The 13,228-nt window shown below is 39.1% G+C and overlaps 1 protein-coding gene across 1 annotated transcript; it reads left to right on the top strand.

Moving 5' to 3' along the window:
- The first annotated feature begins 1,960 nt into the window (after nucleotides 1-1,960).
- Nucleotides 1,961-12,727, top strand: dnaja2a (DnaJ heat shock protein family (Hsp40) member A2a). The gene is made up of 9 exons (XM_085155869.1): nucleotides 1,961-2,115; nucleotides 3,117-3,176; nucleotides 4,610-4,839; nucleotides 4,983-5,063; nucleotides 5,187-5,320; nucleotides 5,411-5,607; nucleotides 10,150-10,294; nucleotides 10,573-10,700; nucleotides 11,609-12,727. Exons 1-9 carry the CDS (start codon nucleotides 2,038-2,040, stop codon nucleotides 11,795-11,797), a joined length of 1,242 nt encoding a protein of 413 aa, XP_085011995.1. The 5' UTR covers nucleotides 1,961-2,037; the 3' UTR covers nucleotides 11,798-12,727.
- Nucleotides 12,728-13,228: the final 501 nt, after the last annotated feature.

Below are 13,228 nucleotides of genomic sequence, written 5' to 3'. Positions count from 1 at the left end.
AAAGCAGCGCCACCTGCAGACACACTGCATTCAGCATGCATTTTTATTAGATTGATAAGATTTGAGCTAAAGACACAAATCTGGACATCAAGAAGTGTTTTATACGCATATAAACTAAGACATATGACGGATTGCGGTGAATTAAATGGCAAATAAAATCCGTTAGAAATCATTGTAACATAAATAAAGTACCAAAAAAGAATTTAATGTGTCTAATTTAAATATCAAAAACATTTATTTTGTTTCTAAATCGGATCAATGTCCACTCGTATGATCTGGAAGAGAAGCAATGAAATGAAATTGAAAAGCTGAGATGTCCTCTCTGGGATTGGAGTAATGCGCTGTGACTGTGGTAACAAACCTGTTTAGACTGTAATTGTTCTAGTTTATCCTTTTGCTACGTAGTACACACAGAAGAGTATACAACACGTGTATAAGTACATGCAATGAATGACGTAATAAGCATTTATAATTAACAGGGTGTGACTGATTGGATGAGTTTGTTGTCGAAGTATTATTGCACTGTTCATGGCCACTCAGAAGAGGAGCGAGACGGGACGAGGAGATCTACTGACACCCAAGACAATTTGCACGGACAAGCTCTCATATCCCCCTCCGGTCCTAACGCTGGATGAGACATCTGAGGTTATAATATGCCACAACAGTAATGGATCTTTGACATGAAAAATGAATACAAGTTAGACGTGGAGAGATCTTAATTATTGAGACACTCGCTATTAGGTTGAATTCATTAACTGACTCCAAAATTGAATTTCTGTGCAGGCATAACAAACTCAATGCCACTCTAAATCGTGACCGACATCTTAAATTAGCATCGGGTTTAAAACGAATTAAAATAAATTGCAAATACCTGCAGTGCTAATGTGGTCAAGTACAAGATTATATTCCCATGTTGTGAGTGTGTGATAATCACATGGTTTGGATTGTACTAAGATGCAACCATTCAAAAACAATGTATTCCATAATAAATAAAAGGGCCCAGTAATAAGTCAACCATAATTTGTCTGCAAGGAGTGGAGGTAGTCAAGGTGGATAAGTTTAAATACCTGGGATCAACCATCCAAAGCAACAGAGAGCTGAAGAAGAGACTGCAGGCAAGGTGGAGTGGGTGGAGATGAGTATGAGGTGTGACAGAAGGATATTAGCAAGAGGGAAATGGAAGGTTTACAAAGTAAAACCTGCTATGATGGATTGCTTGGAGATGGTGGCACTGACAAAAAACAGGAGATCGAGCTGGAAGTGGCAGAATTGAAAGATTCTCCGATTTTTATTGAGATTGACCAGAACGAACAGGATTATAAATGAGTATATCAGAGGGACCTCAAGTCCAATGCTTTCGAGACAAATTAGAGAACCAAGGCTGAGATATTTTGGACATGTGCAGAGGAAGGATAGTGGATATACTGGACAAAGGATGTTAAAGATGGAGCTGCCAGGCGGGATGAAAACAGATAACGTTTATGGATATAGTGGAGGATGACATACGGAAGCCTGATGTGACAGAGGAGGATGCTATGAAGAGGGTGACAGGGGGGCAGATGATCTGCTGTGGTGACCCCTAAAGGGAGCGGCCAAAAGAAGAAGATTCAGTGAGCATAAAGAGAAACAGAAAGTTCGCTTTTCATTAACAGACTGTAAAAATAGGATGGCAGTTTGAGCTCATAAACTGAGTTTAAACTTTTATATGTGAATGTGTAACGATAGGGCCAGTTATAAAATGGCAGGAAATTTTTCAAGCTTTGTCTAAATTAACTTTAATTAAATGGTTAATATTTGGTAAAATAAATAAATAAATGAATAAATAAGAGAAGAAGAAAAATGAAAAGGAAATCGACTGTTTACTCTCGTGTGTCAGTTCATCAGTCATCAAGCACATCCACGCCAGGGGGCACCAGCGGACTCGCGGCGGGTCTGACTTTCCGGAAATGGAGACACGAGGCGAGCCAAACATTTTCCACCGGCTCCTTCTCTCTTTGTCCATCCAGCTCCTGTCGAAGCAACATCAACAGCAACACCATGTCGAATGTTGTCGACACAAAATTGTACGACATCCTCGGAGTGTCTCCGTCTGCAACTGAAAATGAGCTGAAAAAGGTAAATACACGGGAGATAATCTGCGGGATTATATATTGCCTTTAAGCTTCAAAGTCTTAAAAGTGCCTCAATCAGGAAATGCGTTGCTATGCGAAGCTAACTAACATTAGCAGTGAATCAGGCTGACCGGCCTGGATATTCATGTGACAGTCAGGCTGTGTCGTTTATGAGTTCAATAAATTTTTCTTTTTCTTTCACAGTTTAGCTACGATCGACTAGGAAAACGTATGTTTTTCAAGTTGTTAATGTGAAAAAGGTCAACCGAAACCAGGGCTAGCTCGTACGCATCAAACGATTGACCTCACGCTAGCTTTAGCTTAAGTGTTTGTCGCGAAACCAGCCAAACTAGTCCTTGATTTTGTGTTTGACAAACGGTGGAAATAGAGATTCCTAACACGTGATCAAAATGAGCCGTAGAATACAAGTTTTATATTTATTCAGCGGTTTTTGTTTTTTTTTAATTTGGTTGGGTTTTTTTTCTCCCAACCGGCGTGTGATATTTTTCTAAACTGGCCATGCTAGACTAGACTAAATTGATGTTCACTGACCTCTTGTTTATTAGCACATTATCGGATAACTTTATTACGCTGTCATATTTTCATCTTAAACGTTATCGTTACCGCGTCCGTGCTTGGCGAGAAGATATGCTAATTAGCTTAAAAGCGTTAGCACTGAAATTGTCAGACATTTTGAGTTGCCTTTTTTTCACTAAAGGGTAATTCCAGGGGATGGGTGCGTGGAAATGGTGAATAGCAGTCGTCGCTACTAAACCAGTTATGGGTTATTGTTAGGAGAATTTTTTTTTTTTTAAAGCCGAGACAGGAAGAGCGTGGCCGGCCAGGTTTGTTCGGGGAGGGAGGCACGTGTGATTGCGTAAACCGTAGCTAAGCTTCCTTCATGTGTGTTGGAGTCATGTCGACGTAAGTTTCCCGTAAACAACGCATGCCCAATGTAAAACTTGCTCGCTAATGGAGTTACCTCTGTTTTTTGTTATTTTCTAGGCATACCGGAAACTCGCAAAAGAATATCATCCCGACAAGAACCCTAATTCTGGAGATAAGGTAACGCCTCTGTGGCAGCCTCCACTTGGTTTACATTTACAGTGGAGCTGGTCGTCATATGTTCAGATGAGTTATGTGATTTGTAATTAAAAAAACATGATTGGGAAAACAATAAAAAGCTAAAAACAAACAAACCCTTAAACCTGTTTGTAAGGGTTAATGGAAAGAAACACCGCTCCCTGATCACTAAATGATTTGCTTTGGCTCTCAGTATTTTTAAATTAATTTGAGATGACGTCTATTTTCATTTTATGCACCAGATTCTAATGTATGTGTACTTAATTAATGTTTTGTTTATTGATTTGCAGATTTTTTTTCTTGGTTTTTATGTTTATTAAAACTAATCAATTGTTTAAAAGTCCTTTGACTAAAGTGCTATGTGTTGTTATCAGTGTCATGTATAACTAAAGAGGAAAAACAGTTTAAAATGTTTAAGTAAAACGGGCTCTCATAGAGAACAGGTGCCTAGTATTTTGTGTATCTGAAGCTTTAATGTATCTTTCAGTCCTGTTATGACAGGAGTTACTTCCCGTTTTAGTTTTACTTTTGCTTTGTGGTGATTTCACTTTAAGCCTTTACATTCCATTAAGGGTTTAAATTGTTATTGAACATTGAGCTGAAATTCCTGAAGTTGGAAGAGCCCTTTCCACAGCTGTGCTTAACATTCTCATTAGTTTCTAATGTAGATTTTGGAATGTTTATGGAAATGTGCAAAGGAAAAAAAGAAGAAAATTACAAGCCTCTCTTTCATCATCCCCAATATGGCAGTGAGAGATTTTCTCAGCAGGAGATTGTTACCAACAGGAAAATGGCAACTTTAGAGTCTTAAGCCTGGAGGCAGTGTTCATAATAATGAAAGCATTTGAGTTTTGAAAAATAGTGTGTCCTACCGAGCACATCCTTTACACTGGCTGTGAGATTAACTTGTAACTCATGCTGAACGTCACATTTTATCTTCAAAGCAAATGGAAGCTCGATGTTATTCTTTTTAACTATTAGTTTTCTTTCTATTTTTTATTGGAAACCTAAGAGTGTTGGTAAAGTTTGTATAGGACAATTGAAACTTTGAGTTACTGTTTTGGCAGGTAATCAATTTGCTGTGAATTTGCTCTGAAGTCTTGTTTTGGAGAGCTGAAATTGTACCTAAGACTTCTGTCCCCTTGGGTGTTTTAGATGGAGCCAAAGGAAAATCCCAAGTGTTATTTATTTTTCACCAGTTTAGTTGATTGGTGTCTGCTTTCCATAAGCTTAAGACACATTTTTATTTAATGGTTCTAAAAAGAATCCCAGACTGTATGTGGCTGGATCTAAGTGGGTCAGTTAATTGTTTTGTCAAATCCCAAAAGCCATTTTGAAACAGGCCGTTCCCTTCGTCCAGTTAATTTTATTTTATTTTTTGTCTTGTCTCTGTTTCTGGTCTTCTCAAAATGTAGTTCAAAGAAATCAGCTTTGCCTACGAGGTGCTAACTAACCCTGAAAAGAAAGAACTTTATGATCGCTATGGAGAACAAGGCTTGCGGGAAGGTGGCGGGGGTGGCCCAGGGATGGACGATATCTTCTCCCACATCTTTGGAGGTGGACTCTTTGGCTTCATGGGTGGACAGAGCAGTCGATCCAGGAATGGAGGTCGGAGGAGAGGAGAAGACATGGTCCATCCACTCAAGTAAGACCTAGCTTGGAAACTCAGATGTACTACATTAAATTGACTTAATGTTTTTGTGTTTGCAATTAATTAAAATTGCTCTTGATGTGCAGCACAACTATTTTATCTTGCATCAGTTGATATCATCTTATTTTTTTCTGTAGGGTTTCACTGGAGGACCTTTACAATGGAAAAACAACTAAACTACAACTTAGCAAGAATGTACTCTGTAGCACTTGCAATGGGTGAGTAGTATAACCAACATCTTGCTGTTATTTCTGCTTGATAGTTTAGATATTAACAGTTTTAATCCTGTGATATTTGTTGGTGGTTACAACAAATCCATCTGTGGCCTTGTGTGAATACAGGCAGGGAGGCAAGACGGGTGCTGTACAAAAGTGTACGGCGTGTAGGGGGCGTGGCATGCGCATCATGATCAGACAGCTGGCCCCGGGTATGGTCCAACAGATGCAGTCAGTGTGTACTGATTGTAATGGAGAGGGTAAGTGCCACAGTGATGTAAACCGTGACCAAGCACATTTTATTGATCTGCACAGATCTCTGATCCTGTGTTTTATTTAATCTGCCCCAGGTGAGGTGATCAGTGAGAAAGACCGCTGTAAAAAATGCGAGGGCAAGAAAGTCGTGAAGGAGGTGAAGATTCTGGAGGTGCATGTGGACAAAGGCATGAAGCATGGCCAGAAAATTACCTTTGGAGGAGAAGCTGACCAGGCACCTGGCGTTGAACCTGGGGATATAGTTCTTGTCCTGCAAGAAAAAGAGCACGAGGTACGTGGGGGGAGTCTGATTCATGTTATCCTTTCCCTCGTAACCCATGCATACTCTGTAATAGGGGGTGATGGTTTTTAACATCATTTGGAGCAGTCTATTCTCATTTTGTTTTTGTATGTCAGTTGCTAATTACTTCACTCCGATAAAAAGGTGAACTTCTAATCCAGCTCCTCACACCTGACCAAAGCTTCCTGTTGCATTCTTTTGATGTTGTTTGGATTCTGTTTTCACTATAATGGCCAAAATCTCATAGTCTCAGCTGGTTCGTAAAATGTACCATATCATAGTAGATACATGTGTGGGTGTGCAGAGGTGACGAATTTACGCACAACTAAATAAGCATCAAAGAAGTGGAAATAAAATCTTGGAGACGTGTGAGTTAGTCATGCAGAATTTGTATATTTAAATTTTTTTAAATAAGTTTTAATTACATTTTGATTTTTGTTTTGATTTCAGGGTGTTTTTAAAATAAATTTGTTGTTAGTTTTGGCGTGTTTCTAAATGTTTAGTTTTAATTAATTAGAGTTTTAATATTTAATTATTTTAACACAGAGGGTATTTATCTAGGAGCAGATTTTAACATTTTGGAATGAGTGTTATAGCACCAGAGTGTCACGCTGGTGTAGAGGTTAGCATTATCATTCCCTAGGGTATTTCTGCATGGAGTTGGCATGTTCTGCCTGTGGGAACTCAAGCTTCCTCCCACAGTCCAGACAGACACGTAAGGTGAATAAGTCATTCTAACAGGTGAATTATGCTTCTAACCAGGACCCTATTTTTTTTTTTTTTTTTTTTTTTTATCCTACAACATAATATTGTATATAACGTTTCATGATTTCATTTTTAATTATGATGCTTGGGTTTTTATCCCATCCCATCCCACCTGATGTGGTTTAACAATGCACTTTTTGCATACAACCTGGGTACATCTGTGAGCATTGTGGTAACTTTGAGCGTTTCATACAGTTTGGAAGGCATTTGGGGGGAAATCTATAGCATTATCTGTTTGCTCTAGTAAATTCACTTAGTGTAGTAGATGGACGACCTGGTCATTGTTTCTGTCTATGGCATTATGCTTCACCTCACTTTCATACTAACATGCCAACCTCCTGCACCCCTGATGGATAATAATTTTATGGGTCTTAGGTAGGGCTGGGCCATAGCATACCGTTCACGGTAATACCGGTATAATGTCGGGCAACGATAAGAAAATGAAATATCGCGATAGAATATGGGTGAAGCTGATACAGATTATAGTAGTTTTGTGAGCTGTCAGAGCCTAAAATGCAACATTACTAAGGTGGATAATTTTTAATTAATTTTATCTCTCATAAAAGCTGCAATTGTCTTGATCAGATATCATGTCAAATAATTTCTGCTTATGTGTTGAGGCACTGCTCCTTATGCAATACGTGATTTAAATAATTGTTTTAGCACTTTGAGCACTCAAAAGTCTAAGTCATATGTTATGTAGTTTTGGATTGTGGGCTAAATGGTGCACCTGCTGTGGAATATAGATAGATACAGCTGTTGTTCGTGAGTTCATGATTCATGAGTAAGCTACTGATTTAAAACACCCCCTCTGTTTGCAATAATTCAAGAAATAAAGTAAGAAAATCTTAAATTGTATCACAGAAAATTCTAACAGGGAAAAAAGTCTGTATTTCAGTGCATATATGAAGGAAAACATTATACATTATGCAGTTTTTATAATTAAATCGTATTATGCCTTAATGTTGAATTTCTTTGGTAGCAAAACGTCTTGATGCATTCTCAATCATCCAGGAAAGTAAATCTCCAAAAGTTGATTCTGTTCATCTGGACGTAGCGTTTTGTGGGAGAAACGTTTCGTCACTCATCCGAGTGACTTCTTCAGTCTCAGCTGACTGCAGGTTTCCCCAAATCTTATAAACAGTACATTTGCACAATGACTGAAACCAGCCCACTGAAGGAAAAATGGGCTGTGAGGTACAAAGCAGAGCGAACACCATCCCCACTGACACAGCGGCCAGGGAGGCAGAAGAACAGCACATGAAGAAGGCCCTGAGTAAATGTGGTTATCCCAGCTGGACTTTTGTCAAAGCTGGAAAGGCACCTAAAGAAAGCTCCAGCCGATCCAAGAGAGAAGGACAACCGCTGCCCAAGCGAAAACCTGTAGTGATCCCATATGTGTCAGGAGTATCGGAACAGTTGAGACGCATTTTTTTCGAAACACGGCGTCTCTGTGGCTTTTAAACCCCAAAACACGCCCCGCCAAAAATTGGTCCACCCCTAGGATCGGGTCCCCCGACAAAAACAGAGTAACATAGTGTACGCTGTTAAGTGCAGGAGGATTGCCAGATACATCGGGCAAACCAAACAACCTCTGGCGAAGCGGATGGCACAACACAAAAGAGCTACCTCGTCAGGCCAGGACTCTGCAGTCTATTTACACCTACAGGCCAGTGGACACTCTTTCAATGATAAGAATGTCCACATCCTGGACAGGGAGTACCGCTGGTTTGAGCACGGAGTCAAGGAGGCCATTTACGTGAAAAGGGAAAGACCATCTCTAAATCGAGGAGGGGGCCTAAGGGTTCATCTTTCGCCATCTTACCATGCTGTGATTGCAGCCACACAGTGGACCAAAGGAAAAAGGATTTTGTGCAGTAGCTGAACACAGTGTTCCTGGAAATGAAAAGGAGGGTTTCTGTTCACTGAAAAATCAGAGCTTATGATTCTACATGGTTGAAGCGTTGAGTTCCTGGTTTGCATTAACAACGCTTGTAGCTGGATGCCAAAAAGTGATGGGTGTCCTCTCATAAAATAAAGTTATATTGACATCATGAGTGGTGGATTGATAGGTTAATCAGTCTTGTGATGCTGATCTTTTTTCAAGAGCAATTCAACTAAATGTTGTAATTTTAATAAAACAGACAAATCGTAATGAAGCTTATTTGTTGTAATGGTGCCAAATTCAGAAATATGCAAGCCACTTGCCTTACTCAGCTGAGATAAATAAAGACCCTGGTAAATGTTAAAGGAAATGGGTTGTGGATGGTTTTGGCTTAACTAGAACACCACCCAGAGCTTCAGGAGTGCCTCTGGCTCCTTCTCCCACAAGATGTCTATCTTTAATGTCAGAATATGTCATTCATAGACCTCTGTAGCATAATAAGTTGGTACAGCCAGCAGCAACAACTAGATGGACCGATCCGATATTACGTATCGGTATCGGTCCGATACTGACCTAAATTACTGGATCGGATATCGGAGAGAAATAAAAAATGTAATCCGATCCATTAAATATCAAAAAAGAACCATTTTTTTTTTTTTTTTTTTTTTTTACATACAGGTATAACAGAATAGCTTTAGTGTTGTTGTTGTTTTTTAACTTGAGTATGAACTTATACAAAAAGCAGCAAGATATTAAAAAAACAGTTTTACTGATTAAAAAACACACTATATCGGATTCATATCGGTATCGGCAGATATCCAAATTTATGATATCGGTATCAGTATCGGACATAAAGTGGTATCGTGCCATCTCTAGCAACAACACACAAAACACTGATCATGGAACATCAGTACTCTTTATGAAATGGCACTATATCAAAAGGTCTGAAAATCATTTGAATTAGTACAATAAAAAGTATTTAAGAGGCATCTGTGTATACAGGAGAATACATTCTGACAGCATCCTATTGAGTAAATTAGTAACTTTTTTTGTGCTATATTTGTTTGTACTATTGATTTCTAACAAATGCTCTAAGGCAGAGGTGTTTAGTGTTCAGATACGATACAGTTTACAAAAATGTGATGGTGCGAACGTAATTGTTTTCTAATAATTAATAAAAAAAAATAAAATAAAATTGACAAAGCATTACAGTGCCAAAAAAGCTAGCTTGTGGAACAGTGTGAATTTAAAGTACAAGGCCTCTACTGAGTGTTGCATTATGGGTTGATGTTTGTCTTGTTAATTCTAGCCTTTTGATAAGATATTTATTTGCCTGTCAGTTTAGTGTGCAGGAGTTCTTAAAGCTGTTGTGTAACGCATTTTACTGCAACATCAGAAAGAAATGTTACAAAAATCCAAGTTCATAGCCTCCCCCAATGACTGCCAAATTAAACCATGAAGAAGCTTCATTGTCAAACAGTCAATTATAGCTGTCACAGATGACGAGCTCAAAAGACTCTGTCAGAGAAAATGATTCTGACCACTTTAAAAGGCTATCAGTCACAGACAAAAGCAATTTGTTCTCTGACAATTATCTGTTACCATGTTTAATGTGGTTTTTATGAGAGAATAGGCTTCAGCAATGAGAACTCTTTGAATTATTGGAATAAAAAACTTTTTTTTCCCCCCTAAAAATGACTAACCTCCACTTCTGCTTTTGCCCCAGCATTATTCAAAGGTAATCATATACAGTGACATGCTTTCCCACACTGTCATATTTGGTATATCAGGATATGATGCTTTGTTGTTTTTTTTTGGTTTGTTTGTTTGTTTTTAAATCTGTTACAACTGTGACATTACTAACAATCTCTCTCTATTTTCAGACATATAGACGAGATGGCAATGACCTCTTCATGAACCACAAGATTGGGCTGGTGGAGGCGCTGTGTGGTTTCCAGTTTATGTTGAAACATTTAGATGGAAGACAAATTGTTGTTAAGTACCCTGCTGGCAAAGTCATTGAACCAGGTAAACATCCATTTTTAACATTGCTTTTCTTACTGAATTAGTCAGGAACAGACTGCATCATTATTTCAAGCTCTGACGTGGTTGCCAGATAAATGCATGTTCTGACAGCTGAGCAGGTGTCCAGCTTTGGGCTTTATTGGCAGAGAGTTTCTATCATTGTAAAGATGTTCTTCACACTAACACTGGGGGGTGGGTTTACCCTAAATGCTCAGTGCTGGAAATACTGTTTAGAAAAATGTGAATAAGTCTAATTTTAAACAAACGGCACTCTTTTCTAGGCTCTGTCAGGATGGTGCGAGGAGAAGGCATGCCACAGTACCGAAACCCTTTCGAGAAAGGAGATCTTTATATCAAGTTTGATGTCCAGTTTCCTGACAACAATTGGATCAGCCCTGAGAAACTTGGGGTATGACAGATTTGTGCTTTTAATTTACTGTCTTTAATCTTCTGGTTTTTATTTGTCTCATTATAGACAAAGACCAAAGCTCATTCTTTGTACTTAGAAGTAATTACAAAACTGTCATTCATAGGCAGTTTTTTCCCCCTATATAATTAGATTAAGACATTAAAACTATATTCCAAGCTGGCTTAAGTCAGCGAGTCATTTGCAGTTGAGTTCAAATGTATTATTTAAATCAGACTCGCCCATCAGGCCTCTGAGGGGGCATCAGTGATGGCAGCACACGGAGGCAGTGTAAACAGATTTGCTCTTTTATCAGCAGCTTTGAAACAAGCAAGGAAAAAGGGAAATATTGGCAGCAGTGTTGACGGAGAAAGGCCACAGCACACCTTACTTTGAACAACAGCTGCTTTAACTTAAAAATATACATGATTTTCAGACAGCTCAGCAGTGAGTTAGCTGTCTGACCTGTAACATGTTCACATGTAGGACTGCTGTTTTTCTTGGGTGGAAAGTAATTTATATATGTACGGTTAGTGGGGAGAAACCCAAGGTGCATGTTTTCTCAAATGATTTTTTTTTTTTACTATGTCTTCAGAGTCCGTCACATAATCTGGTTTTGGTCTGAAGAGAAAGTATGACCTGTTTGTTTGTTGTCGTTGTTTTAAAGAGGGAGGGAAATATATTTCATTCAGACTTTCATTCAGCGATTTGATTCCTTCTTGTGATGAATGTGAAAGTACTTCTGTCACGCTTGTCTTTCTGGCTGAGAATGGAAGTGAATTTCTTCCTGAGACAGCACCCCTTCTCGCTGCAGTCATGACCCCACAACCTTCTGACACCAGAGAATGGTTAGAAATCTCAATGATGCTGCCTGTTAAAGCTGTATTTTGACAATTGTTTTCCCCGTGAAGGAGCTGGAAGACATGCTGCCCTCACGGTCAGAGCCACCCATCATCAGTGGAGACACGGAGGAGGTTGACCTGCAAGATTATGACGTCAGCCAGAGCTCGTCATCTGGTAACCGCAGGGAGGCTTACAATGACAGCTCGGACGAAGAGGGCAGCCACCACGGCTCGGGAGTACAGTGTGCCCACCAGTAATCTCATGCTCTTTCCCACTCTGACATACACACATACAGACACACACAACCCATGAGCTAGATGGGAGAAAATGTATGAGTTGCAGACTAAACAAAGGCAGGTCAGGCTCAGTAGCTCCTCAGACACAGATCCAATCACACTGGCTCACGCACAAGTTGTTGATTGTTTGAAATATTGTGCCCTTGAATCATTTTGATTTTTGTCTGAGGAACTAACACTGGTGCAGCCAGAGACAGATCTAGACACTTTAAACAGCAACTTTAGGTAAAAATTCATATAAAATATTTAAGATGTAATGAAACAAGTGGTCGCCTCAGTGAACACCATGTTAGGATGATGATCTTCTGTTCAAACAGACTTCACCCACCCACCTTTCTCTTCCTCTGTCATGGCTGATAGTCCAGTGTCCTGCTAATTGGAGCTCAAGATCAGTAAAAAGGAATGTTTCTTTGTGACATGGGTTCTGTTTTCATAGTATTTACATTAATTTAAAAGACTAACCAATGTGCAAAGACAAAGCAGCTGAGCAACGTGACATGCAGATCCTGGGACTTGTGCATTCATGGACTCGTCGACTCGGCGCCATTTGTAGGATTTGTTTTCTGATTTTTACAGCTTTAGTTTCTTTCTAGGTTTTTACGTGTGTTTTATTTTGTTTTGTTTTGTTTTTCCTGTCTTTACTAATTTGAACAGAAAATTCATTAAGTGTGTATATCACTGAAGTGGTTGTTGGTAAGCTTCATCAGCTGCTGTATTTCAAGGCTGTGTGATTTAAAGATAAATAAATAAATAAAAACCTATAGTCTGTACCTGTGCTGAGACCATGTGCATGTACAAAGCTTTGGTTCCCGCACTTGTCAAACATCCAATAAAGCGGCACACTTCTCAAGAAATGTCTATGAAGTTGTTGAATAAACTGTTGAAATATCATTCGTAGTGTGTTGCATTGATTTTTGCAAGGTTTTTCTTTTTGCCACCAGAACTAGTAGGCTAGAAATAAGTTTGAAGCCAGCAGAGTTTCAAAAGTTATCTGTTCTTTCTATAAACAATGTGTCAATGACGAGAACCAATCCAAGGATCCTGCCAATTATTCTCTGGAGGTGCTGTATGACTAAATCAAAACAATATTTCCATCCTCAGTCAGCTGTCATCAGTGAACGGGATCACACACTGTCCTAAAAGCAGTCTGAGTGGAAAGACATGCCAATGAAACTGCAATGCTGTGACCTCTAGTTCTTGAAGAGGCAGCTGATCACTGCTTCTTCCATTAGTATTTGTGTACAGTGTAAACTGTTGAATGGGTTGAGAAGCACACATATATACATACATATACATTTCAACTGGCCATGCTGGTAGCTTTGGTTAGTGGTGCTGATTTAAGTAGTGTTGCCATTTAAGTGTCCTGTGATGTGGTTTATTGACTTCAATGTG

Source organism: Neolamprologus multifasciatus, chromosome 1, assembly GCF_963576455.1.
Source record: "Neolamprologus multifasciatus chromosome 1, fNeoMul1.2, whole genome shotgun sequence".
Taxonomy (NCBI): domain Eukaryota; kingdom Metazoa; phylum Chordata; class Actinopteri; order Cichliformes; family Cichlidae; genus Neolamprologus; species Neolamprologus multifasciatus.
The sequence above is the reverse complement of the archived record's forward strand: the minus strand, read 5'-3'. Positions and strand labels throughout refer to the sequence as shown.

Coding starts and splice junctions, on each gene's coding strand:
- dnaja2a (XM_085155869.1), top strand. CDS start 2,038: ATGTCGAATGTTGTCGACACAAAATTGTACGACATCCTCGGAGTGTCT. Junction 4,840..4,982: donor GACATGGTCCATCCACTCAA/GTAAGACCTAGC, acceptor TTTTTTCTGTAG/GGTTTCACTGGAGGACCTTT. Junction 10,701..11,608: donor TCAGCCCTGAGAAACTTGGG/GTATGACAGATT, acceptor TTCCCCGTGAAG/GAGCTGGAAGACATGCTGCC.